The sequence below is a fragment of the Aspergillus pseudodeflectus genome, assembly GCF_044049435.1.
Source record: "Aspergillus pseudodeflectus strain CBS 756.74 chromosome Unknown BJX68scaffold_29, whole genome shotgun sequence".
NCBI lineage: Eukaryota > Fungi > Ascomycota > Eurotiomycetes > Eurotiales > Aspergillaceae > Aspergillus > Aspergillus pseudodeflectus.
In genome coordinates, this window is record NW_027263805.1 from 1 (window position 1) to 24,640 (window position 24,640).

The following is a 24,640-nucleotide window of genomic DNA, read 5'->3' on the forward strand; positions in this document are numbered from 1 at the left end:
ATTCAACAGCAAAAAAAAGGTCGATCTAAACGGCAAATGAGTCCTATAGCTGGTCTACAAGTGCAAGAGGCAAGGGACCTAATTACGTTGAGAAATGAGCAATTAAATGTGGATGAAGGAGGTCCTAGTAGTTCTACTCCGCTCGCTTCTGGAGCCCGAAAACGTGCGCCACCAAGGTGTAGTGAATGTGGTATACAGGGCCATATTCGAACTGGGTGTCCTAATCGCCGTCAAACTTAGTTTAATTAAAAATATTAAGAATTGCGTTGTTGGGAATAGCTTCAAGTTCGACAAGTATCTATATTTTTGATGGGTGATCGGATGACCCGGGATGATCGGACGACCCGGGAATTACGTTAACATATTTAAAGTGGATTACGTCATCTCGGCGGAAGATGAGTTCCTTCCTGCTGTGTGGGGCACTGTTTCTGAGTCCAATTCCTGCTCAATCTCTCATATTTGGATTTGTAATATGGAACATTCTCATCTTCTGCTCAACGATGGGGAAGCATGTCCTCAGTGACCGGGAGACGATCCCATGAATGCCGCCGGCGGAGAGCAAAGGTACGTTTATCCACCGAGTTTGCACTTCAATTGCTAAGTTATAGGCAGTGTAATAGCGACAAGCCTTCTTGTTTGAAGTGCTTGGATCGTGAGATTAATTGCGTGTACGCCGCCACGGGAGACCAACAGGGCACAGCACCCGAGTCTCTTGCTCATCTATTGCGGTCACAGATCAACATGCTAGAACAGATTTCGCAGCACTCGTGACGCTCGGTCTCAGATGCGGGAAGCAGTATTAATTAGGTCCTTCACGCATAGTAGATGGCGAACGGCAGCCCCTCTCATATATTCTGGGTATCCCAGATATAAGATATCGAAGCCGTGGTCCCAGAAGCAGTCAGCTCGGGAACATCTCAAGAAGTTACGCATGAAGCTTCGCAGCAATTAGTGACCTCTCGCTCAGAGATCGATGACTCGTTCCTCGAGGACATGGTGGGGGAAATCCAGACTTTACTGGAGGACTTGTCTTCCTCCAAGATGACCGATGGTTGCAGGCCTTTTGGTTTGATGCTTTAACTGAGCGCCCTGGTCTTGATGTTAATGATGGAGATTTCGGCTACATGCGCGATCCAAGTAGAAGATTCCCCAGAAGCAAGAAATCAGCCAGGGTGTCAGGGATCAACCGCCACGAAATGGAAGGGGGATGAAAGCGTGCGGTTGCATCCAGGTTATTACCCGAGCCTGGAGAAGTGAGGTGTTGTATCTGCCGGTGTTCCTTCCACCAGCAGCAAGAATCTTTGAGTACATGATATCAACACAGGAAGCCTAAGCAATCTTTTCACTGCTGGGATCCGCAAAGACATGCTAACGATGCCACAGATAGCTAGGCCGGTGGCAAAAACGGGCAGTCTGCTCAACTCATGCAGGCTCAAATTATCATCCGGGCTTTATTTACAAATTCCCTCAATGGCTTGAAAGACCTATGCACACTGCATTCTATTGTGAAAGAGATTTCACCACTTTTCCCAATCGTCCTTCCTTCCCTTCTCTTTCCCTTTCTCTTCCTCTTCCTCTCTTCCCTCTGTCACCCACCACCATCTCAGCTGGGAAGCTCATCTATCTACCGACCTTTCTCCTCTCATCACCACCACCACTACAACACCAACAAAAACAAACCACTCTACTTGCAAAGCAATCTTCTCAAAATGCTGCGCCCAAAGACCAACTCGATGAGACCATCGCTCCATCCCGCCGCCTCAGCCGCACTCGAATCCTCAACCCCGCCGCTCAAATTCACCTTCAACCCCAACAACACGGACGAAGGCTGCATCAAGTCCTACGACACAAACATCATGGGCAAGTTCACATGCCACAACCTTAAATGCCCCAACGACGGCCGCAAGAACGTCTGGACCAGCAAAAAAATCGCAATCACTATCCGCCTATATCGCGACGAGAAGTACAACGTTCGGGTCTATCACCAGCGCTGCAAGCTGTGCCATTGGGTTTGGAAGCCCAAGTTGGATGAGGGGTGTTATGCGGAGCGCATTGTCTATCGTTTGGAAACGTGGAGTGGATGCAAGCATATGGAGGTGCCTTCGTATAGGAAGGGGAATGGTAAGGGACCACATATTAGCAAGCTGTGTGAGGGGTGCAAGGCGGGACATTGTACAGCGTTGGGTAGGGGTAGGAAGGAGGAAGACAAGTCGGAGGGGGACTCCAGCTGGACTCACATTTCGGTTTAGGTTTCTGGATTAAACTTCCTGGACTAGACTTCACGCTGGACATTGTATGTATGTATGTACCGTTCAGTTGGACTTTTCTGAACCGGACGTATGCTGTCCATTGGGAGGACATATGTATTGAGTCAAGCTAGACTGTTTCTACAGACAAACAAACAAAATTTTACGTACACGCTAATTAGTAGAAGATTTATCTTCACTTGATTCTACCAGATTGGTGTTCCCCTCAGCTATAGTCAATACTCTATCATTCAACGCCCATGTTCCTCCTATACGCCTCGGAAAGCCTGCCATAACTCTTTTTCACAGCTTCCACCTTCGCCGCATATTCCGCCTGCTTCTCCTTATCCTCAATAGCCGCCAAAATCTCCGCAAAGCTCAACGCAACCAACCGCTCGCTCCTGAGTTTATACTGCGGCCTAACCTGTCCTTGTTTTCCATCCAAGCTCGCCTGCCTCGCAACCTCCCCCTCACGCACATTGAACACGTCGTTGAAGATATCCAAATCTCCATGGCACTCAAATACATAATGCGTCTCTTCATACGTATACATATAAATGAAGTTGTCGAATCCACTCCACAGAATTGCCGACAGACACAACGAGCATGGCTCGTGTGTTGTGAGAAACAAGCAGTCTTTCACGTCGGGTCGTTGATCAGCGGGGATCTCGAAGAACTGCTTGAGTGTCCATGTTTCACCGTGCCAGAGCGGGGATCCCCGCTCCTGATTTGTGTCAGCGTAGACGACGCTGAGATCGGATTTTAGGAGAATTGCGGCGCCAAAGAGCTTTGAGCCGGCGCCGACGGCGGGCGCGGAGAGGGGATGGATTTTCTCGGTGATGCAGGTGCACAGGGCATCGAGGAGGGTTGTAGGGGGATGGAGCGCTAGAGCGTCGGTCATCCTGCTTCTCGCCGTGAGTTCCGGCTTCTCGATGTTGAGGATCTGAAGACGGGTTGTGCTTGTCGGTTGTCGGAGGATCAATAGTGGAGTGAGAGCTGGAGAAGTATAAATGGTCGTAAGCCACGTGGGAACTCCAGATCTTATCTAGACTTCTCCAATTTCTAGCGCTTGTCAATGATCTTTATAAACGATAAACAATCGCTTATCGGCGTTGGGTTCGGGCCCGGCCAGCTTCGGGGATCTCCGAAGCATGCCTTGACTTTGACAGCCTCCTCCATCCCCACAGTCCGATTGATGCAGTACTCCATATATGCGCATGTACTCTTAGCGGGCTTTGTATCACATTCGTGCTACTGGGTCCACCAAAGCAACTGTTCGTGAAAATAGTATAGCTCCTGTGGTTGACCCTGCCAGGGGTGGTGCCCCCGAGTTAACTCCGAGTTTACTTCCATACCACTACTGGTATCCTTATTATTATTGCTTTAAGGGCCACGAAGATATTTTGCTTTCATACAATGCGCAACTTACAACATCACACTTCTTTGGCTGGAGCCAATTCAACGTGCGGGGTAGTCCGTATGACTGTGGAACTAGGATCTTCTTCCCATCTTCCTTCCTCTTCTGTCTCTTTTTTATTTCCTCCCGTCATACTTCCGTTTCTTTTTCATCCCTTCACTAACTTGATTCTTTTTTTTTTTTTTTTTTCGACGACACTCCGAGGTCAACTTGATAGCAACCTCTCGGTATGACCCTGTACGCAATTACCGAGAGGAGGGTGCTTAAAACAGGCGGGCAGACTGAAGACCTCAAGTACCGTGCGCAAATATGGTGGAACGGGCTCAAAGTCCGACTCCTCCCAGAAGGACACCACAAACGTGGCCGAGAGTGGGTTGAATGGCACATGTCCAAACTCGAAAGGTGTTACGCCATCCTGCAAGGTGAGCGCCAGCTCAGCCAGGAAGGCGGCGATCAAATCTACATATACAACCTGCATCCGCGCAAGTCTCTAAACGCCAGATACGCATCCAAATCCAGCCTCAGCGATGAAGAACGAGACCAGGAACTCCGCATGTTACGGGCTGAGTTCCGCAAACTCCAGAAAGAAATGACCACGTCTATGTATTGAAGGATACCTTATGATAAGAATGGGCGGTCGCCTTCTGGTATATTCAACGCCAAGAGTGCTCTGATAGAGGTGGATGCTGTGCACGGGAGTGTGGGTGCTGCGAGAAGCTTCTCCACGAGTACGTGTTGCACAAGTATGAGCCTCGCAAACAGCACGCGAAGCGTCCCCGGAAAGTCTATGGTCATTGTACATCAGAGTGTGCCTGCTGCGTCATCACTTAAACTCTAGCAGCCTTACGAACACCTTCCCACACCTATGTTTATTGCTCAAGAAGGTGCCAGCGGACAGCGAATGGCTATCGAGACAGCGAAACCAGAGCAGCCAGAGAGTGTCTAGCAACACAGCCGAAGACTAAGTACGTTCTCTTTGCATTCCAGGATTCTGACATCCGTAACAGTCTGTGTAGGAAGAAAGAAGGTCTACCTATTTGCTTCGCTCTACAACCTTCGACAGAGAAACCCGACAACGACCATGGACAAATTAGATTCGAGCTGATTATCCAACGTGTGCAATTTACTGCATCAACAGAAGAGCCGTCCTTTCTATACTCTTCTTTGCTACAATACCTACGCGTAATACGCCTTCAAAGGACGATCCATACAAGAACAGACGCGACGGCTAAACACTCAGAAGACCCCAAATCAACCCCGACTACTTCGTTCGAAGGACCTTGCTGAGAACCCGAATTAATACCAGGTTCGACCCGATGGATCGACAGTTCGATTTACGAGAAAAAGGGTTGCCATACCTCCTCTATCATAGAAGGCTGCGTCTGCTTGCAGTGCCCGAGAGAGCTTTACGTTGCCTTATGCTGCCATTTCCTCATCGTTGCTTTCCCAGAGATAGTCGATGCTCTTCTACCTGGCCTGATATGTATTCAGAGTACCTTAAAATCATGAGCCTCGGGGGTGTTTCGACATGCGATCGGGGTGCACGTTATCCCCCTGCTGGTCTGAAATAGGCATTCATCCGGTAAAGCCATCAGCGTGAGTCTTGATTTGGAGAAATATTCCATTTCAGCTATCCTGCTACATAGGGTACGTCAAGTAGACTCGGACATTAAACAAAATTTCGAACCCAACATCTCAGCACCTTGTACTCTCCAACGCAATCCATGGAGTTCTTTCCTTGTGATAATATTCAAAGTCCAAAATCAACCACCCCCCTTAACATACGAATTTTAAATCAAACAACCAAACCTCAAACTGCCCCCAGGCCCATTCTTCGTCACACAAGACTTCAACGCGAAATTCTCCCTGATAATACTCTGACAATCATATCCCACCATAGGATACTGCGGGTTCTGCGCTGGACCCTCACACCGTGGATCGAATTTGATTTCGGTGAAGTAGTTGTCGACAGTCCAGGAGAGAGAACTGGGCTCTCCGGGACCGCCGAGGGAGAGCTTCTCGGCGGGGATGGTTGTGCCATCGAAGCATTTGTCAGATAGGGTCTGGACAGTGGGTGCGTCGATTGTTGCTGGGGCGGAGTCGGAGTGTTCATAGCATTGGGGCTTTCCGATTAGGCCGGGGTCGTCTGGTAGAGGAACTGCGCCTGTGGCGGTCTCGGTGGCTGATGTTGTAGTTGGGGACTGACTTGCTGTTGTGAACGATGCAGAAGGCTGCTTTGTAGTCGTAGTAAACGTGGTGGAAGTCTGCGTCGATGAAAGCGTGGAGACAGGGCATATGCCTGCGTAATGGCCATCACGAGCCCTAAGTACGTTCAAGCCATGGCCAACAGCGTTGACAGAGCCCTGAGAAGAAAACTCCCACGTAACAGTTTCTTTCCCATTGACCCACAGCCGGCAACGACCTATAGCAGAGAGATGGCCTTCGGATTGCTCATAGTGGTCGAGTTGTGTGGCCTCCAAGATGATCTTTTCTGAAAGGCTTTCAGGGTTCTCGGCGAGGTACCGAGGGCGATCTTATAGGGAATCGACTCGGGCTTCTGGTCATATTGGCCGGAGCCGTCAGGATAAAGGTAATTGTGAAGCTGGTCGGACAACCACTCAATCCGTTTCGCGTACATAAGTGGACCGATTCCGCCGTGTTTGAAAGGTGTGACAGCGAAGATCTTTGGTTGCAGGATATAGTGTAGTGGGCTGGGGTTTTCCGTCGTTCCGATGAGGGTGTTGAGTGGTTCAAGCTCATAAGATTCGAGGTCACCGTTGACTAATGCGCTGAACGAAGCCTCGCGAAAGACATTGTCAGTCGTCGGCCGAAGAAACCCTAACTTGGTTTTCTGAACGAAGACCGGATCCTCGTAAATATGCGAGAGGTACACTCCATGCTTCGAGACGATAACTATCTAGGTGCATCCAAACAGACCAGTAACTCCCGCGGCTGTCTTCTCGTTGGCGAATGGGTACCATTTTCCTGTTGTGTCGCCATTCTTATGGCTCAACCATTTCCCCTCTATGGTTAGTCGTCCTGCAAGATCTTTGAGATGCTCGGTCAACTCGCTACCTTGTGCAGAAAGCGAAGGAAGGGAATTCGAGGGATTTTCACCATTATCATGCTTGATATAAACCCTGCGAGTCACTCTTGGTGGAACAGTGTGATCCGGGCGACGAGTTGCAGAGGGCAAACCGCCGACAGTAACGGTTGGAACTTTTGCGCAGTCGATAGGGCTAATTGTCACCCATTTTCCATCTCCAGCAGACATGATCCGCCAGCGCATGACTCCTGTGCGCATGCAGTCTCAGTCGGAGTCGCAGTACTAGTGATAGTAATGGTAGTATCTGTGGCAGAGCAATCGGCTGTTGTAACGCTTGTCGTCATCGGGCACGTTTTGGTTCCAATTTTCTGGCCAACGGAGGTGATCGAGCTTGGCTCACAGAGGATTATGACCTGGTATGCCGTTGTCGATGTGCAAGACGATGAGGAGACACTTGAACGGGTGCTGTAAGTGACCGTTGGGCTTGTCGTCGATGTTGGCTTGTCATCGAGTGAAATCAACCTGGGAAGGAGATTCTTGACAGCTTCAATATCTATGCCCTTGATTTCCTTCTTCAGGCTCTCTGTATTGCTCGTAATGCAGTTCAAGGCGCTGATAATAGTGTCCATAGCATTAGCAGCGATGTCGAACAGGCTATCAAAGAGACCTCGCTTGCTCTCTGGACACTTGGGAAGACTTTCCCCACCGAGTCTCTTGACAAGGTCTTCAATACGATGTTCGACTCCCTGCACACCATTGATGATGCTTGTCTGAAGGGGCGGCTCCGGATTTATCTCCCAAGAGCTGAACGTTGGCAGGAGCTTGCGAAACTCGGAAGAGATGGCGGACATGCTGAATGAGATGGCATCTTTTGAGAGAGTTTGCCAGGGAATGCAAGAAGTGAGCTCGATACAGTTCGAAACGGGGATGATGTTGCCCTCAGCATCAGTTGTGGTAATGAAATCGGGAACGGGGGCGGCCGTGGTCTGAGTAGCACTATTCAGGACGGTGATTATATTGCCATGTTCATCAGTAGTAGTCGTCAGAATCGCGCCAGGGAACGGATTATTCGTGGCAAAGCCCGGGGTATTCGAGGTAGTAACTGGAGAACCATGTCCATTGAGGTTAGAGGTCGTGGTAGTTGGGGTCAGCGACGCCAGTGAATCGGGAGATGAAGTAACGCTCTCGGGTGTGCTAAGGACCGACGACTCTGGAAGAGGGAACCACTCGTCTCTGGGCCAGTTTCTGTACTGGTATTCTCGGTGCCGCTGCCGGTTGTGATGCTGGTACTGACGCTTCTAGTGCTACTCGAACCGCTGTCACTGACGCTGGTGATTCCGATACCCAGGCCACCAGTAGTGGGAATAGGCTCTGACAATTCGGTATGCGTGGTCATCATAGTCGAGCTTCTGGGACGAGTGTAAGTGTGAGTAACGACCGTAGTGTAAGTGGTGCAATCGTAAGTCTTAAAACCCTTGTGATCAACACCGCTGTCGAGGGTACTAATTGCAATGCCAGTCATTACCACGACGATGACTTCGAAACCGAGGATAGAAGGCAGATGGGAAGTAGTCAGGGATTGGTTCGATATCTGGATAGAGGGAAGGGTCGAGCTGTCCTCCGCTGCCACGTATTGAGCAGCAGAAGACAAGACACATCCGCACAACAAGGGGAAGAGCCTCATTGTGGTGATGTGTTTTCTGGCTTGAGAAGGGCTATAGGTAATAGGAGGAGTAGGAAGGAGTCGAGGAGGGGGAGACGAAATAAGGAGATGAGAAGAGGCGTGCGAATAAGACCCGATGACCAGCTGGATTTGGAGGATGGGGAGGGCTGAGAGAGAAGTCAAGCTGAGCGCTGCTGTGAATCCCATGAAGAAGGAAAACTTTACATACGCCAAATTGGGTAGATATTTGCTGCTGAAGGTCTGCGTTCACCTTCGCTCATTTGACCGCAAATCTGCTCAAGGGACGTGGAAACTGTGGTCCAATTTTCCCACCGGTTGACAGGATGATTCTGAGTGTTGTGATAAAACTTGGACTATTCAGATTAACTACTCAGTCGATACTGCAACATGATAGAGTACCAGAAAGCTAATAGCGCTTTCTTTAAGGCTGAGTGACTCAATAACAAGCGCTACACGCCCTGGGAAGCCTAGAAGTGCAGGGTATCTATAGAAGATATCTCCTGAATGGAGAAGTAACACAACAACACAGACGCCAACACTTTCTTCATAGCAGGAAGACGACAAAGACGTATGGCTTAGGGAGAATGTAAGAAACCACGTCAGTCTTGGTTGAGATTTTGTAAACTATGAGCACGGATATTGTGGACGGCGCCGCAATGAGGGAGGTCGAAAAGAGGCTTTGTTTTGGAGGAAAAGAGAAAGGATAATGGTTGCCAAGAGAAAAAGTTAATACGTTAGGTGAACTCAGATAAATGGACGGGAGAAGAACAATAGACGCAGTTCCATATGATGAAATATCTCCTACCCGTATAAACTAGCTGAAGTAGAAGCGGTTATGAGATAAAGAACAGACACCTTCTTCTCGCCTTTCGTTAGTACTAGCAAGAGCGAGACGTCCTCAAAAAAGTTTCTTCCATCCGTAGTCAGTCTACCACGGCGGCCAATATGAGGTAGTCAGTTAAACCAGCTTTAACCCTTAAAGGATACAAGTCTTGCTTCGATACTCTTACAGTAAACTAGACTGAAGGAAATGGAAGGCGGTATCAAAAAGCCTATTCGACAAGTATAGTTGTAGTACTACTAGCAGTTACTTGTTCTGCTCGCACTGCGGCGATGATAATCTCTCCTCGAAAGACCTGGCAGGTAGCGGAGAGTCCACCCGTCTGAGGCCCTCCTTCCTCTCTCGCCCAGAGTAGGAACTGCCCCTGGATACACGGATAGAACAGAGACACAGCTCTCATATTCCCACGATAATACTCACTCGCATCTCTTAAAAGCTTAGCTATCGATCCACGTCCTCTCGTTATTATAAAGCTAGACTTTACCATATCACTTTCGAGATTTACGTCCCAAATGAACGCGGTACAGCTCTTTTCACCGTCTTCCTTGATACCTAGTACACAACTAACCTCTCCTCCTCTAGCCCCAGAATAACGAAGATCAAGACAAGGGCAAAGCCCCAGAACGGTCCCAAAGTCCACCGGATGAGCACTCCGCATCTGGAGTTGATGCCGTAAGTCTCAGTTTCAAGAGACTCAACAACTAGTACACAGCTAACCTCTCCTCCTCCATCTCCAGGAAGGCGAAGACAAAGGCAACGCCCCGATACGATCCCCAAGCCCGCCAAATGAGCACCATGGATCGGAACCGGAACCCGATACAACGAACGTCAGCTCTAAGAGGATGAGCGTGTCTCCTCACACGACAACCACATCATCTCCTGCTTCACCACTCCCTTCTACTCCCTTCCTTACAACTGCTTCAACTTTGGAGTCTGCCCCTGCTTCTGTGGCCGCTTCTCTGTCGGCTTCTGCAGCAGCTGACCCTGCTTCGGCAGCGACGCCGTTATCTACGCAGCACTCTGATCAACCTCCAGCCGAGTCTTCATCGACTGCACCCGCGAAGGCACCGATCTCAAAAAGTGCCCCAGCTCCAGACGCACCCCCGTTGGATGCATCTGCTTCGCAAACACCTACCGCAAGTGCCTCAGCGCCTGCCACTACTACCTCACCTTCCAGCACTCCCACTACCACCACCACGTCCAGAACCTTCGAGTCCGAGGAACGCAGCGCCCGTGAGCTCTGTCGCTACTTTGACCTGCATATCAACGATGACCAGACTGTCGAAGAGGCCCTGGCAACAGTAACGGAATTGATGTCGGATCCTTGGTTCAGTAGGACCCGCCCAAAGCCGATGGGGTGGATGGATCCGCAACTTTGGATTAGACTTCGGGAGACGGTTCGTTTCCCTTACTATTCATTTCCCCCTGCATTGATTCCAAGAAATAATGTAGGGTTGGTTTGAAGCTAACTGGTGAGATAGGCGATAATTAGGTTGCGGAGGGTCGTTGAGAGGAGAAGGCGGTTGGTCGAGGGTGAGGATAGCAAAGAGGAGGGTAGTGGCGAGAGCCAGAAGGACGAGGACGAAGAGAAGCGGCGTAGAGACAGTGTTTGACCTCAACGGCTCAAGCATCTGCCAGGGAGGATAGACATAATGTGTGTCTAATTATTGGTTTTATTAACCTGGTCTGTGTTCATTTTGGGACATAGATCTTGCAAGGTTTTTTTTTTAGAATCTTATATTAGTGTGCGTTATTATTATCACCGTTAGCGAACTAGAGAGAATACTAATAAAACCTCCAGGTTTGTTCCTTACATATCGTATCATATAACATAACATCACATAGCACATACTCTACCCCATTCCATAACGAGTATACTCGGGAAGGCAGTGAAGGTCTAAACCTGAGCATGTGTAGTCGTCCCCTTCTCAAGATGACTCGCGTCCCCACCCTGCCTCTCCTGCACAACCTCCCTAACATCGCCATCATGGGCAACATCAAAGTCCCTCCCAAGCCTCTCGGGGCCTAAGAGCGTAATGATAATTGTATACGCAAAGACACAGCCCATGAAGATGCAAATCACCTTCCCATACTCATACCTCGCCTGGCCCTCCTCCGTCGGCGGAAGCGGGAACCGCTCGCCGATCGTCGACTCGATTGTTGAGCTCGCTGACGAGACGAGATTTCCCAGTTGGTATGCCGTGCCTACGGTGAATGTGCGGATTGAGCCCGGGGCGAGTTCCATTAGGTGGATGGGGATGACGCCCCAGGCGCCCTGGACGCAGAATTGCTCGAAGAAGGCGGCGGCCATGACGCGCTCGTTTGTGACGAATGTGTAGGGGTAGAGCAGGGCGCCGCCAATGACACTGATGAAGATTATGGAGAAGCGGCGGCCGAAGATTTGAGACGCCCAGCCGCAGAGGGTTCCGCCGGTTAGGGCGCCGAGGTTGGCGACGACCTGAGTGACTGTTACGGCGTTGCGGGAGAACTGGAATTGGCGTTCGAGCATTGTCGGGTAGAGGTCTTGGGAGCCGTGCGACTGCGGGGGTTAGTCTGGCTTTTGAGATGTTACGGGGAGAGGGAGAGCATACCATGAAGTTGAAGCCGGCCATGAGGAGGACGAGGTAGATGAGGATAATCCAGTGCCGCCTGAGGGCTACTTTACCCTCTGAGAGGAAAGTAGAAGTCACATTTCCGGGCATCTCTGCACGAAGTGCTTGACGCTCGCGGTACGCGTTCGTCTCGGGCAGGCACAGACGGAAGATGATCACCAGCACCGGCAGACAACCAGCAAACCAGTAAAACGGTCTCCATCCGTGCGAGGTCGTCCCAACCAACGCGCGCGCAAATGCAGTAGCCAGCAGGTATCCGAAGGCGTACCCCTGCTGGAGCAATCCAGATATAATACCGCGCGCTTCCTTGGGACAGTCCTCAAGCGCTGTCGCAGCGGCATTACCATATAGACCACCCATGGCGATACCGAAGAGCGCACGAACAGCAAGGAATTGCTGGTAAGTCTGTGTGAAACCAGTACCGATTTCAAGAGCAATGAAGAGGAGGTTGTTCACGATAAACGGCCACTTTCGGCCCCAACGATCGGAAGCGATTCCAAAGGTTATCGCACCGACGCTACGGAGCATGAGTACAAGAGTGATTCCCCAGGTGATATCGCTGATCTCCTTGTCAAATTCCTTGGCCAACTCGGAGGTGGTCAGGGAGACGGTGAAGAAGTCAAATGCGTCAAGGGTCCAGCCCCAGAAAGCGACCTGTCATAATCAGATATTGCAGAGTGATTGGTGTGGCTGGTGATCTGACCGAGAAGAAAAGCCATTGCTGTCTGTTCAAGAGAGCCAATGCCTTGAAGGGATTGGGCGCCTTGCGCATAGGCGGCTTCAGTGTGGGTAGTCTCTCCTTCAGGTACTGGGCGCAAGTCCCCAAAGTAAGACGTCTGTGCTCCTCCGGAGCTTCAACATGACCAACCGCGGTCTTGTCCTGCGACTCAGCCATTGTGGGCAATCCTGGGACGTGAACAATAGGGAAGGAATGAAAATCAGACGACGCGAGGGAGGGGCAGCTGGAAGAGCGAGAGACCCTTTATACGGTCACCCGGGGAATAAGCACGAGATGAGCCCCGCATGATTGGCAGCCAGTTGTATGCAAGTGGCGCTGTTGGCCGCCGATCAATTTCCTAGAAAGTTGGCTTTTGTCGAGCTACCAGGTTCAGGGAGGCATGGGACGATGGAATGGACCGGAGAAAGGCCGATGGGGGAGAGAGAGTTTGGACTCAAGGGCCGGTTGGGCCTCGGGGACGGGGGGATTTCTCTCCACAGCCCACAATCCAAGTCCTGGCAAGACTGGGGGTGGGGAAGAGCGCTCCTACGCTCCCACTCAATTCCATCGCGTGAACAAATGACGATCCATCGTTCTCCACCCAGATAAACCCCGAATGTCACTCTGGCGGGACTCTGGGGCTTGAAAAACACACGGCCGGCCTCAAGAATGGCCACTAAGCACACTGCTTCATGTTGGGGAAAACATATCATCAGGATTGAAACGAGGACGAGCACACTATCAAGAAACAGAACCTCTGGCTTTCGTCATTATTCGGAGTTGAAGTGGGGATGTGCCCAGACGCCCAGCGTTCTTGTCTCGACTTGGCTTTCCCACACAAAGCTTCGCCCGCACTGACTCGGGAACACAAGAAAGTGCCGAGAATTGAGTTGATTAACCATGAACGAATGAAACAATATCGCGACTAATGAAGAAGCAAAGGAAACATATACAGAGAAAGAGAAGAAGGCAACAGTCCTTATTTTTTTTACCAAAAAGCTCAGGCAAGTTTATTCCGGATTCCGGAGTGACTTCAAGTTGGACCTGTTGACTCTGGCGGCCTGCCATTTCTGGCTTAGCCCCGACTCGAATTTCAGGGTGACATCGTCATGTCCACGGTGACTTTCTTGCAAACCAGATACCATTATCAACATTATGTATTCAGGTGATGCACGCTCTCTACAATTAGTACAGCCATCTATATCCAGATCAAACCATATATACAACCAAGCCCCCAATCACCCGCGGTCAAGCAAAACAAGTCTGGGCGCCTGCTCTGTGCAGCTTGGCCCCTGCGCAAAAACTAATGCAAACACGCTCCAGTGAGAACTCCGGGTAGGTGCTGGAAAGCTGAAATGCAGAGAGAAGGCTAAAGAGAACTCTAAACAAGTAAAACAAGGCGTGGTCGTCATGGCTTCTTCTTCGTGTGGCTTCCTGCTTCAGGGCTGTTCGGAGTTCCTTCTTCGCCTTCGACAATCTTCCAGAAGCGACGCAACGAGAAGCCGCTGCGGAAGAGATAGATGCTGACGAGCCAGCCGGCGAGAATGTTGACTAGGTGGTGTAGTAGGTAGGCGTAGGATACTCCATAGACCGCTGAATATGTCGCGATGGAAAAGAAGAGGATTGATGTAATGTGTCGGAGACTATTTGGTATTCGAGTCAGTCAATGTATGTGTAAGAGAGGGCGGAATATGTACCGAGTGGTAACTCTGGGCACCATAGATCCAGTAGTCATAGTCTCGACAAGGAGGATGAATGGCATGATGGACAGCACGTTATGGTGCGACGAGAATGGCATGAACCAGTGTACCACAAGGTTATGCGCCCAAACCAGGAGAACGAGAATATTAATGGGGAGAACCCAGAGCATTAAAATGAATATCGAATGTGCATAGTTGGAAAAGTTATAGTGGGCGGTGGATCTCTGTTGACGTTAGCGCAATTAATTCACTTGAGAGGTTCGAGGAGCATACGGTCTCTTTGGCATGCCATTTCGCTCGCACACACGTGGCGAGCTGCACAATGCAGGCCACCAAGTAGGCGAATTGGTATGGAATCGCGGTCGAGACGAGAACCAGGAGAACAGCCATCTTGATCAGCCGTCTTCTGGGGGACGGGGCAGGAAAAACGGGGAGGCACCTAAAATATTAGCAAGGTCTTCGTATCAATACTGATATCAAACTTACCCCTTATCATCACGTCTGATATATCCAGACTTGCTATTCCAAAAGCCATAGACGAAAGACAAGATTTGCAGCAGGAGTAGCGAGACATAGCTCAGCAAAACACACACTCCCACGCTGATGAGGCCGAAAAGCGGAACGAGAAACCAAAAGAAGGCGTCCTGCGAGCCTAGTAAAAGGTCATTCTTCGTGAAATCAATCGGTGTTTCGGTCGAATTTGTAGTCCAATGGAACGGATCATCTCCGGCCGGCATGGTGGTTGAGGTGGCGAGTGAAGATGCGAGAAGCGACATCGCCAACAGCAGGATCGGCATAGAAGAACGCAGGGCACTGTCCAAGCCCTCGCCGAACGTGATGAAAAATCCCGTTTCATCGTATACTTGAAACTGCTTGCGAAGAACAAGGGCCACGACGAGAAGGGGGAAAGCAGCAAACACGGTTCTGTACCGCATCACTAGCTCGCCCAAGCTGCTGGTAATGTCCACAGTGAGGGTGATGTCAACCGTAGAATCGCAGGTCGGATCAGTCCACAACTGGAAGGAAACACCATTCTGACTTGCTTGACGAAGGGGCGGAGGCATGTACGGCGCGAGGCCATGCAAGTTCACATTAACCTTGTCAACATTGACGAAGAACTTTGACTCGTGTGGATCGGGGATCGACTGGCGTAAGAGAGGAGAGAAAAGTTCCGGCTGATCGCCCACATGACGGTGGCGGACAAAACGGAGCTTGTAGTCCAGTAAGCTGGAGTACAAGGCCGGGATCTTCACCTCGGTGAGCATAGGCCGGTTAGCCGGCAGTCGCACTTTCAATCCGGCGCTCAAGAGCCCACCTAGGCCGATACGGGCTTTGATCAAGGCGTCAGAGCTGTCGGAGAACTCCGCTATAACCCAGCCTTTTGTGGGTACACGCGCTTTGTCGACAACCGCCACGAACTGATGCTCAGCTAGATCCTCTAGGTCATACTGAAGATAAGAGAATGGTCGAACTCGGTCGTAGGCGTTCTTTGAAGTGCGCGTAGACGCAGGGAGGTGGATCTCGTCAACCGCTGCATTCTTGCAGGCAAGACGCGTCGAGCCTGTGCTGTCTGCAAGGTCCATATTCATGGAGAACACCGTCGATGCCTTGCCATTATGCAGCGGGAACACGCTGCAAAACAGAACTTCCAGGTTCCCTTGCTCTCCGGTTCTGTCCAGGCGCTGGTCGGTGAGAAGGGTAAACTTCTTCCCAGACACCCCTTGCGGAGGAACAGGCAATAGATGGACATTAGGTCCCGTACGGTGGCCGAGCTCGCGAAGGGTGAGTCGCTGGCCTTGAGCTAGAATCGTGTTGGTATTATCTTCGAGTGTCAACAAAGTGCTCGGTTCTGTTTAACAGATTAGTTAGTTATGTTAACAAGCACGGTGAATTGAGATTGTTACCATTTCGTGGGAGCACCCTTTCCGATACAGACTCCAATCCCGTTAGGTACCATTTCTTGAAAATGCGCATTCGCTCGGCTCGCGGTTTGGTCTGACTAGCTCGCCGCACATCGACCACCTCAAACAGAGACTTGATGATAGCCTTTCGAAACTGGTCACACCATGTGATGGAAAGATGGTCCACTCCTATCCAGACGTCGGGTATTGTGGATGTGAACACGGTGAAGCCGTGAGTCTCCGGCACGAGAGACGAGATGCTGGCGTAGTCGGACGGAACAACGGTATCGCGCGAGCCGCCGGCGATCGAAATCAGCGTTACATGCCAGAGAGGATTATTGTTCGCCCAAGTCTGTGAATAAGCGTCACGCCAATAGTCATTAATCTGCTTGTACGTGTGGACGATGTCCGAATCGAACGACACTGGGGGTTTGGCGTGCGGCGCCGACATGGTAACGATGGTGTTGACCGAATTCTCTTGATAGTTCGCCATTGTCAGAGCGGTTCGGGCGACGATACCGCCCATCGAATGTCCGATGAGAATCACAGAGCTCGGATCGGGTAGGTCAGGGTCTCTTCGTGTCCGTCGTGGGTCATGATATAGGGAAAGGATATACGCCACGGCTTCATTCACGTACTCGGCTTGATCAAGCAGAGTCTGTCCATGAAAAGCTGCCATATCTTCATTGAAGTCGATCATGAAAAAATCCAGGCTCCGTGTCCCGGCTTTCAGTCGTTCCTGATCATGTTGCACCACCTGGGCATAATGTCTCGACGCTTCGGCGGCCAGGGATCGGACCTGGCGGTAACTTCCTGCATTTCCGGGGAGAAATAAAATGGGGGCGCCATTCAACTAGATCACAACGGTAGTCAGTATCTTGACCTCCGGGACCGAACCACGTCTCCAAAGATATGGGAGGAGCACTCACCCCCAAATTCTCCTGATTGTACGGGTCAACACCTTCCTCTCTATAGAGGAACAGATTATATTTGCTCGCAAAGCGTGTATGCTCCGTATCAAACCCCACCATCCGAAGAAAGGTCGGACTCATCACAGGTACCCCACAGCCATCGCTTCCGGTCTGGAGAGCGGAGAAGGAGCGGAAGATCGAGAAGAGGAAGACGCAAGCGAGGACGGTAGTCAGGGCCGTCAGAATCGAGCACGACCACGGACTGCGGAGGCGAGACAGCCGGGACCGATGTTGTGTGTCGGGCGAGGCCTCAATGGAGAGGCGCTGAGAGGGCAAGGGCATTACGGACGTATATCGGGGATCGTGGGTGGTCCAGGTGGCAGTGGTCAAGGAAGAAGGCGTCCTCCACGTGCTCGAATTCCTTGAACGAGGGGTCGCAATCCCGTTGGTGTCGCGACGGAGTTCGATGCTGGTTCCGGTTCTGACTACCTCAGGGCGCGACTTCTCTGTTGGATCGAAGGCATTGGGGCCATTGCTGTGTTCGCTGAGTCGAGAAACCAGGGGCTCTTCGGCGTCGTCCTCGGCAGGCGAGCCAGACGAGCGTCTGTGCATTGGAAGAGACTGAGTCCGTCGTACTCATCCAGCACGCAACACGCAGGGGGGCGATCGAGAAGGGAAATTGGTGGTCGCAGAGGGATTCCTTGGGGGCGGCGGGTTCCTGACGAGAGGCGGCAAGGGGAACAGGGGAAACGAGAGGAATGCGCTTTGCGCACTGGATCTGGGGTTGATTAGCAACTGGCCAGCCGGAGCTGAACGATTGGACAAAACAAGTGCCAGCGAATCCCCAGATTATGAGTCCTTGTCTTTGTCGTCGAAGCCGGGAAAATTCAAGGTGGCTAGCCCCTAGCAGCCGTCTCGTCCGAACGCGTAATTCCGCCAAAATCTCGAGCAATTTCTTGAGTTGGTTGGACGAGCCACGGCCGGATGATGCTTGGCGCTCTGCCACCACATTGCTTCTGCTTCGTCTGTTTCTATATATTTCTGCTTCAAGCCGCTCAGAAGGGAGTATTCTAGATAATTCAATGGGCGGTCAATCTAAAACCCCCCGGCAACCTAAGTACAGAGGTCCTCGGTCTGTCCGCGAGGGCAATCAATTGTTACTAGGGTACTCTGTTGCCTAGCTCCAACTGTATAAACTCTCAGTTCCTTCGATTTTGATATGGACTGATGTCGTCGTCATCGCCAGTTACACGATTGGATGTAGATCGCTCTAGATTTAAAGTAAGCGCGAAGCCTCAGCCTGAGTTGTCTTGCTTGACTACAGCGAAGCCGCCATGTCACACACAGTCAGAAGAGTCAGAGAACAGAATTGAACTGTTTCATCATGATAGCGTTTCTCTACACTTCAAAGGTGAACCGGATGAGAGCTAGTACATGATCCCCATCGGAAACATGTTTAGGTAATGCGCTGGGAAACTGGTCGAAAGACTGTCAGCGCGATGGCAATTATATATTCCCAGATGCTTGATGCCATTGGACGTCATTGAGGAAAAAAGTAGGTGAGCGGCATTGAACTTTATCCGATATCACTATCTATACGCCAAAGGGCTTACAGCTTTGAGCAAGTTCTGATCTATCGCATGAGATCTCAGTTCATCTGCACCGATCTGTATCTCGTGAGGCTTGGAGCGACCAAGCCTACCGCTAGTCCCAATGTGGTCATTCACCTCGAGGTCTCCACTTTGCAGGCTATAGTATATACAAGCCCACAATACGAGAAGCACTTATTGCAAGCAGGTCAGAGGCGTGTGTGATGATTTAGAAAGTCTTTAAGGTTATAAAAGCCCTCGACATTCTTGAGTTTGAGGACTTTTCTTCACTTACTCTACATTATCTGGGGAATCTCAGAAACATCATTTTGGACACCATTCAACCCATCCTGCCATTCGACCACAATTTGAACAACATGTTGGAGGATAACTATAATTTCGCTGTTTGGGAACTTGCCATATTCTCAATCATCCATATCGTCCAGTTTGTTGTGAGGTTCATCCAAGAACGCCGATACTGGCATCACGACAGACCCCGAAGCTTCGGTTGGTGCTTCACGTACTCCTGGTGGGGGATGATAGGCATGGTGTCGCAGCGTCAGTACTCCTCTTGCACACGTCCGGGTTCTAGCTGACAGCAGCCCTAGTCCGAATTGCCGGGTCAGCCATGCTTATTTCTCGCCCTGAACCAACCAAGCCAACCCTGGTTGCCGAGACTGTTCTGCAAGGGATCGGGCTCTCATTTCTTCTTTTTGAAGTCAGCCTTGTTCTTCTTCGAAGGTACGACCCGCCAATCTGTTGACGATTCGCTATATGAAGTTTGCTGATGCGGTCACAGCGGACAGTCAGGTCGGACAGGTCCTGGGAACTCGAGACATCCCACCCATGTACGATTCACCCTTCATTTTTTTCGCTTTCCGGCTATAATATCCATTATCCTCGTTTTGGTGGGACGGACCATCAATATCCGTGCATGTGCCATCATCGGGCTTGCGGGGATCGTGGCCTTCGTCCTCACCCTTGCACTCGTGTGGTGTGTTGTGCTTGGGCTGGTGGCAAAATCCCACAAATTGCTCTCCGTCCCCGGACAAAGGGCTGTGCTAGTAGTCCTTGCGTCGCTTCCGTTTTTGACATTGAGGGCAGCGTACTTTCTGCTTGCGGAGTATCCAAGCAAGTATGGAAGAGTCAGTGGAAATGTGAATTTCAAGGGTGGAGCTGAACTGATGATGGAAATCATTGTAGTTGTATTGTTGATTGTCGCCCGCACAATTGCAGAGCCGCTATGGGCCGCCCTTCCTGAGACTACCTTGTTTTAGCAGAGCTTGGTTATAATGCTTTACCTTGCTTCCCCCTGGAAACACCAGACAAATATCGGATCAGTAGTTTTCCTCGCGCATGACCGAATAGAACTCAGAAAAGGTCCTCAAGCATCCTCTGATCCATTTTTTGGTTACGGTATCAGCAACCTCCCACGCGACTCTCAAGGCAAAGCCCATCCGAAAGGGCCCAAGAAGCCCTTGCGCTGTATATTCGACCGACTTGCAAATCTGATCTCGGAAATGAGCAACCATGAATCCGTGTTCACCGGGGTGACCGCATGTTCTCAAAATCTCATGGATGAGAACCATATAGGAGTAGTAACTGCAGTATATGGTGGCGCTGTTAACGTCGGAATACCAGAGCACAATCGGATAAACGGGATCGCCTGTAGATGAGGGCACTTCATAGGGAACCGGAGTTGCACGGCAAAACTTGTTGTACCACAGAACGAGATTTTCTTGGAACTCGAGCGCTTCCTTGAGCAGACAAGAGAGTTTCGATAAGGTCGTCGTATTGGTGAAGTCGGCCTTCTTGAGGCTATATAGTTTGTGAACGAGGTTGGGCGAAAGGGCGAAGTAGGTGAAGAACTCTTCCACGAGATTGCCTAACTCGAACGACAGACCAGGATTGCATTGCTGCTTCATTACGTAGTGCCACTCATCAGATGCAAAGATGCATTCTGTCCCGCCGAAGAGCGAATACATCACCTTGAGAATGTTAATCTTTTGCTACTAGAGAACAAGAGCAACATACAATAAGGCCACGGGAGGCTTTGAGGAGTATACTGTCAAGTTCAGTCTGATAACGTGATGGTCCTCGAGCTTCTGTCAGTTGGCTCAAGGCTCTGGCATGACTCATCCAGACGTCACCACGGTCCGTGTCTGCAAAGAGCTGAAGGAAGAATTTAGCATGGTACGGATTGTCGAAGGTGGGGTACGCACTTCATATAAGCATAAGATCAGAACTGAGCAGTATATCTCGGGAGAAAGAGCTTCAGACGAGTTATTTAGAGACTTTCTGAGTTTCCCTAATGCTTCCACATAAGTTGACCTGGCATACTGGATAGCCTGCTTGTTTAAGGTTACATTGCCAATATGATGAGCAACGAATGCTTTCATAGCAGAGTCGAGTGTTCGGTTTCGTCCATAGATTGAAGGGAAAAGGAGGAACCACCGAGAGATCACGTAACCTGAAGTCGTAGGAAATGGTTGGGAGATTTCATCCGTGAGTTTGTCGAGGCACTGCGTCACATTCAGGTCTCCCAATCCCAGCGACAAACGCCCGACTGTCCACACGCCAGTTCTCTCAGACTCAGCATCTAAAGCATTACCAGGGATAGCGGCGGTCCAACTCCGCCCTTTAGGAGAAGCTGACGGCTTCCCTCGGCGCTGTGAGCGATAAGGCTTTGCTGTAACGAATTTGAAGCCTCGATCGTACCCTGGACAGCTCTTTCCATACCTTTCACACCTCATACAATCTGGAAGCCTCTCATCGCACTTGACCCTTCGTTTCACGCAAAGCAAACAGCCAGTGCTTCTCTGGACCATCTTCTCCGTCGTCAGACGTGTACCAGCCCACAATCTGTGATACTGTCTCACACCATAAAGCCTGTTGCCTGAATACGAGCGCCATAACTACCTCATTGTGAGGTCTGAGTCAGCAGAGGGTGCTCTGAAGCCGAGCCACAGCACTGGGGAGGGGCGGTGGCGGTGCACTGTGTGTCGCGAACTTGCAAGCGAGAATCTGCCGCTGTTGCGGATTGCGGATAGAGAGATGCTTACTTTGGTTCAAGGCTGTGTTAATCAAGATAGACGAGGCGTTGAAGCATTGTCAAAACAAATGGTTAGGGGGTTGGGCATCGGGAATCGTGATTCTGCACAATAATAATGTTGGTGCAGTCTCGTGTATCCACAGCAACACTGCACGTAGGAAATCCTCGGCACAAGCTTACATCGATGTATTTCTGCAAGGTGTCAGGTCCCAGGGACAGTCGAACATCCTATCGAGCGAGAAAATGCAGCCTCGCAAGTGCCTTCGAAAGGGGATAGATGCATACACCGAAGTACGACCCCTCTGGAATGTGTGAGAAACCTCGTTCCTGAGATGAACAATACGAAGGATTTCAAGGGTCCTGAGGTTACCCCTCACCAGCCTCAACTGTTGCCATTTGCAACCAGCGATCAATTTCTCGCATACCACAAGGGTGGGAGCTGAATGTCCTACAGCTCAGCCACGTCTCTGGCTCTATGACTGGACCATGCCCCATGAGCGGTTGACTGCGCCTCTCATTTCCCACGTTCCGAGCCCCTCCATCCTGACACCCGGCTCAGCCGTCGAAGGTGCTTTCCTCCCGTGGGGACTCGTCAGCCGCTCCTTAAAAGCCCCTCTTCCTCTTCAACCCATCGTCATCCTTCTCCTTGTGAAAGCAAACACTGTCCAGGCTACTGCCCATTGTCAAATCGCTTTTTGCTCCGTATCGATTGAGCGCAGTTCATTTACCATGTCGTACAACAACCAATACGGCGGCCCACCCAGCCACGACCAGGGCTATTATGGAAATCAGGGCTACGGAGGCCAGCAGGGTAATTATCCTCCTCCTCAGCAACAGCAGTATGGAGGCCCTCAGCAAGGCTACTATCCGCCTCAGGTGCGCCCCTCTAATCTTCATCAACCTCAGCTTGTCTGCCCGCATTCTCATCGGCCCTTGTCGCGCTCCTTTCTTAGCGTACAGTTGACTAATTCGAGCCATGGGAATACAGCAGCAGCAACAGCCATACGGCCAACCCCCTCATGATCCGTACTCGGCCGGACCTCCGCCTTACCAACAAGAACACCAGCAATACCCACCTCAAGGGTATGGACAACAACCGCAGCACGGACAACACCCAGGACCGTACGGGCAAGATCCCAATGCGCCATACGGACACGACCGCGGACACTCCCCTTATCCTCCCCAACAGCAGCAGCAATACCACCAGCCCCCAGGTGGTGAGAACTCTGCCTACTACGGTGGCCACCAGGGAGGACACCCGGCCCAGGGACATGCTCCAGTGCCAGCAGGCGCTGAAGGCGAAAGGGGCCTGGGTTCAACATTGCTCGGTGGCGCTGCTGGTAGCTTCTTAGGTCATAAAATGGGCGGCGGAGCTCTGGGAACCGTAGGTGGCGCTGTCGCTGGAGCAGTGGGAATGAATGTGGCTAGCAAGATGTATGTTGAGTCATACCCCTTTTGATGCGCCTGAGATATACTAATCCTTTTTGATAGGCACAAGAAGCACAAGAAGAAGAAGCACCACAGCCACGGCCACAAGCGCAGAGGCAGTTCGAGCTCTTCGAGCTCTAGCTCCAGTTCTAGCTCCTAAAACCTCATGTCTCGTTTGATGGCAGGTTCCGTTTTCGAGATGTGGAGTCAGTCATGAATGCTTTACGATTGTCATACCGAATACCTGTTTTCTGATGCCAGTGTTGATTGTGTTGGTGACTCCTGCTTGCGTTGTATCTTGTATCCTTAGATTATGAATGTACCGGATGACCGTTGATCAAAAGTACTGTGAAGGCATAGAAGGACTCCCAGCAAGACTTTGAGAGCTCTTGGACCGAATCAATTATCGCCACACCGACCTCCCGGCTATCCGCTTCTAAGAATCGTTTGCCTCAAAAAAACAACGCGCAACGAAGAGGATATGAGGTTGATACCCTACAAATCGCAGAGCCAAATCAGCGGCTCGCTCCTGAATCACGGATTCTACTGGACGCTGATTGATCGGATGATGCCAGTGGCGACATGGTGAGATTACAGTGCAGAGACGAGGCATCTGTTCCGTAGAGAATACCGAGAAATCTCCCCAGTTCCAGAACTCTCTCCTTCAAAGTATTGCCATGCCGGCGTCGAGAACGAGTCAGATCCGGCTCGCCGTTTGGATGAATGGGTTCCTTCGTGTCGACGTAGATGGTGGCGATTTCTCCTTTTCCCGGGATTTGACTTTGAAAGCGATCGATACGCTTGCAAGGTTTTGTACATCGTACTAGCTCCCTAGTATTCAGTAGTGTGGCCTGATGTTCACCTACGGTTGAGATGTACCGAGCTTTGAGACTCGGGACTCTCTGATCTGGTTCGAACATGTCATAGTGACTGATGCGGAACACAAAGAAAGGGCAAGGCCCCTTCATCCAGAAGCAGAAAAAAGAAAAAGAGTAAAAAGAGTAAAGAACAAGGGAATGCCAATGGCTGGGGATTCGGCAAAACTTCGCGCTGACGATGGACGGGCATGTGGTTGGATGATGGGCAGGCAAGGTTCTGATTTTATTTTTCATTCCTTTTTCTTCTTTTTTTTCCCTAAGCGCGTTAGAGTCGTGTAAATTTTCCCCGACCGATCAGGGAGGGTACTCCGTAGGCAAATTTGGTTTCTTTTTCTTCCACGTTATTTTTAGGCGACTGGGATGCTGGCTTGCTGGCTGGCTTGTCGCTGTTGGAGGGCGACTCCCTTGTTGTTTGTTAATCAATCTCAATCTTCTATCGATAAGACTCTCAAGGGGAAAAAAAATCGAACAAAAAAGTAATGTGATTGAAGGATAAAGTTAGACCCACCAAATGTACAATTTCTTTTTCCTGAGGAACTTTCTCCCTGCTGCTAAGCCTGTTGATTCGAATCCTGATCCTCTTCGCCACCGACTCCATCCGGCTGTTTTTCGCGGGG

At 50.7% G+C, this 24,640-nt stretch overlaps 10 protein-coding genes across 10 annotated transcripts; 3 read left to right on the forward strand and 7 right to left on the reverse strand.

Annotated features, from left to right (window-relative positions):
- Window positions 1-1,709: 1,709 nt before the first annotated feature.
- Window positions 1,710-2,249, forward strand: BJX68DRAFT_268129 (3CxxC-type zinc finger protein; the record flags this gene model as incomplete). Its single annotated transcript, XM_071045994.1, has 1 exon — window positions 1,710-2,249. One exon carries the CDS (start codon window positions 1,710-1,712, stop codon window positions 2,247-2,249), a length of 540 nt encoding a protein of 179 aa, XP_070897588.1.
- A 170-nt stretch (window positions 2,250-2,419) lies between these two features.
- Window positions 2,420-3,284, reverse strand: BJX68DRAFT_111123 (cytidine deaminase-like protein). The gene has a single exon (XM_071035917.1). It carries the CDS (start codon window positions 3,145-3,147, stop codon window positions 2,494-2,496), a length of 654 nt encoding a protein of 217 aa, XP_070897589.1. The 5' UTR covers window positions 3,148-3,284; the 3' UTR covers window positions 2,420-2,493.
- A 2,169-nt stretch (window positions 3,285-5,453) lies between these two features.
- Window positions 5,454-8,393, reverse strand: BJX68DRAFT_268131 (uncharacterized protein; the record flags this gene model as incomplete). The annotated part of the gene is made up of 4 exons (XM_071045995.1): window positions 5,454-6,154; window positions 6,187-6,576; window positions 7,110-7,977; window positions 8,037-8,393. The coding sequence occupies 4 exons, from the start codon at window positions 8,391-8,393 to the stop codon at window positions 5,454-5,456; spliced, it is 2,316 nt and encodes a 771-aa protein (XP_070897590.1).
- A 1,353-nt stretch (window positions 8,394-9,746) lies between these two features.
- Window positions 9,747-10,847, forward strand: BJX68DRAFT_268132 (uncharacterized protein; the record flags this gene model as incomplete). Its single annotated transcript, XM_071045996.1, has 4 exons — window positions 9,747-9,755; window positions 9,817-9,906; window positions 9,972-10,631; window positions 10,716-10,847. The coding sequence occupies 4 exons, from the start codon at window positions 9,747-9,749 to the stop codon at window positions 10,845-10,847; spliced, it is 891 nt and encodes a 296-aa protein (XP_070897591.1).
- A 240-nt stretch (window positions 10,848-11,087) lies between these two features.
- BJX68DRAFT_276492 (sugar transporter family protein) lies at window positions 11,088-12,741 on the reverse strand (the record flags this gene model as incomplete). Its single annotated transcript, XM_071048107.1, has 4 exons — window positions 11,088-11,137; window positions 11,185-11,773; window positions 11,826-12,500; window positions 12,550-12,741. The coding sequence occupies 4 exons, from the start codon at window positions 12,739-12,741 to the stop codon at window positions 11,088-11,090; spliced, it is 1,506 nt and encodes a 501-aa protein (XP_070897592.1).
- A 712-nt stretch (window positions 12,742-13,453) lies between these two features.
- On the reverse strand, window positions 13,454-13,693 carry BJX68DRAFT_239734 (uncharacterized protein). The gene has a single exon (XM_071040582.1). It carries the CDS (start codon window positions 13,630-13,632, stop codon window positions 13,459-13,461), a length of 174 nt encoding a protein of 57 aa, XP_070897593.1. The 5' UTR covers window positions 13,633-13,693; the 3' UTR covers window positions 13,454-13,458.
- A 12-nt stretch (window positions 13,694-13,705) lies between these two features.
- BJX68DRAFT_239735 (GPI inositol-deacylase) lies at window positions 13,706-17,969 on the reverse strand. The gene is made up of 6 exons (XM_071040583.1): window positions 17,095-17,969; window positions 16,169-17,018; window positions 14,751-16,113; window positions 14,538-14,703; window positions 14,262-14,488; window positions 13,706-14,207 (listed from the first exon to the last, which is right to left on the reverse strand). Exons 1-6 carry the CDS (start codon window positions 17,686-17,688, stop codon window positions 13,973-13,975), a joined length of 3,435 nt encoding a protein of 1,144 aa, XP_070897594.1. The 5' UTR covers window positions 17,689-17,969; the 3' UTR covers window positions 13,706-13,972.
- A 1,954-nt stretch (window positions 17,970-19,923) lies between these two features.
- Window positions 19,924-21,493, reverse strand: BJX68DRAFT_276493 (Zn(II)2Cys6 transcription factor; the record flags this gene model as incomplete). Its single annotated transcript, XM_071048108.1, has 4 exons — window positions 19,924-20,653; window positions 20,700-20,837; window positions 20,888-21,231; window positions 21,277-21,493. 4 exons carry the CDS (start codon window positions 21,491-21,493, stop codon window positions 20,003-20,005), a joined length of 1,350 nt encoding a protein of 449 aa, XP_070897595.1. The 3' UTR covers window positions 19,924-20,002.
- Window positions 21,494-22,246: 753 nt separating this feature from the next.
- Window positions 22,247-23,483, forward strand: BJX68DRAFT_111283 (putative glutamine-serine rich protein MS8). The gene is made up of 3 exons (XM_071035919.1): window positions 22,247-22,528; window positions 22,706-23,155; window positions 23,231-23,483. The coding sequence occupies exons 1-3, from the start codon at window positions 22,499-22,501 to the stop codon at window positions 23,303-23,305; spliced, it is 555 nt and encodes a 184-aa protein (XP_070897596.1). The 5' UTR covers window positions 22,247-22,498; the 3' UTR covers window positions 23,306-23,483.
- BJX68DRAFT_111237 (uncharacterized protein) lies at window positions 23,201-24,364 on the reverse strand. The gene has a single exon (XM_071035918.1). It carries the CDS (start codon window positions 24,255-24,257, stop codon window positions 23,661-23,663), a length of 597 nt encoding a protein of 198 aa, XP_070897597.1. The 5' UTR covers window positions 24,258-24,364; the 3' UTR covers window positions 23,201-23,660.
- Between the last annotated feature and the right edge of the window lie 276 nt (window positions 24,365-24,640).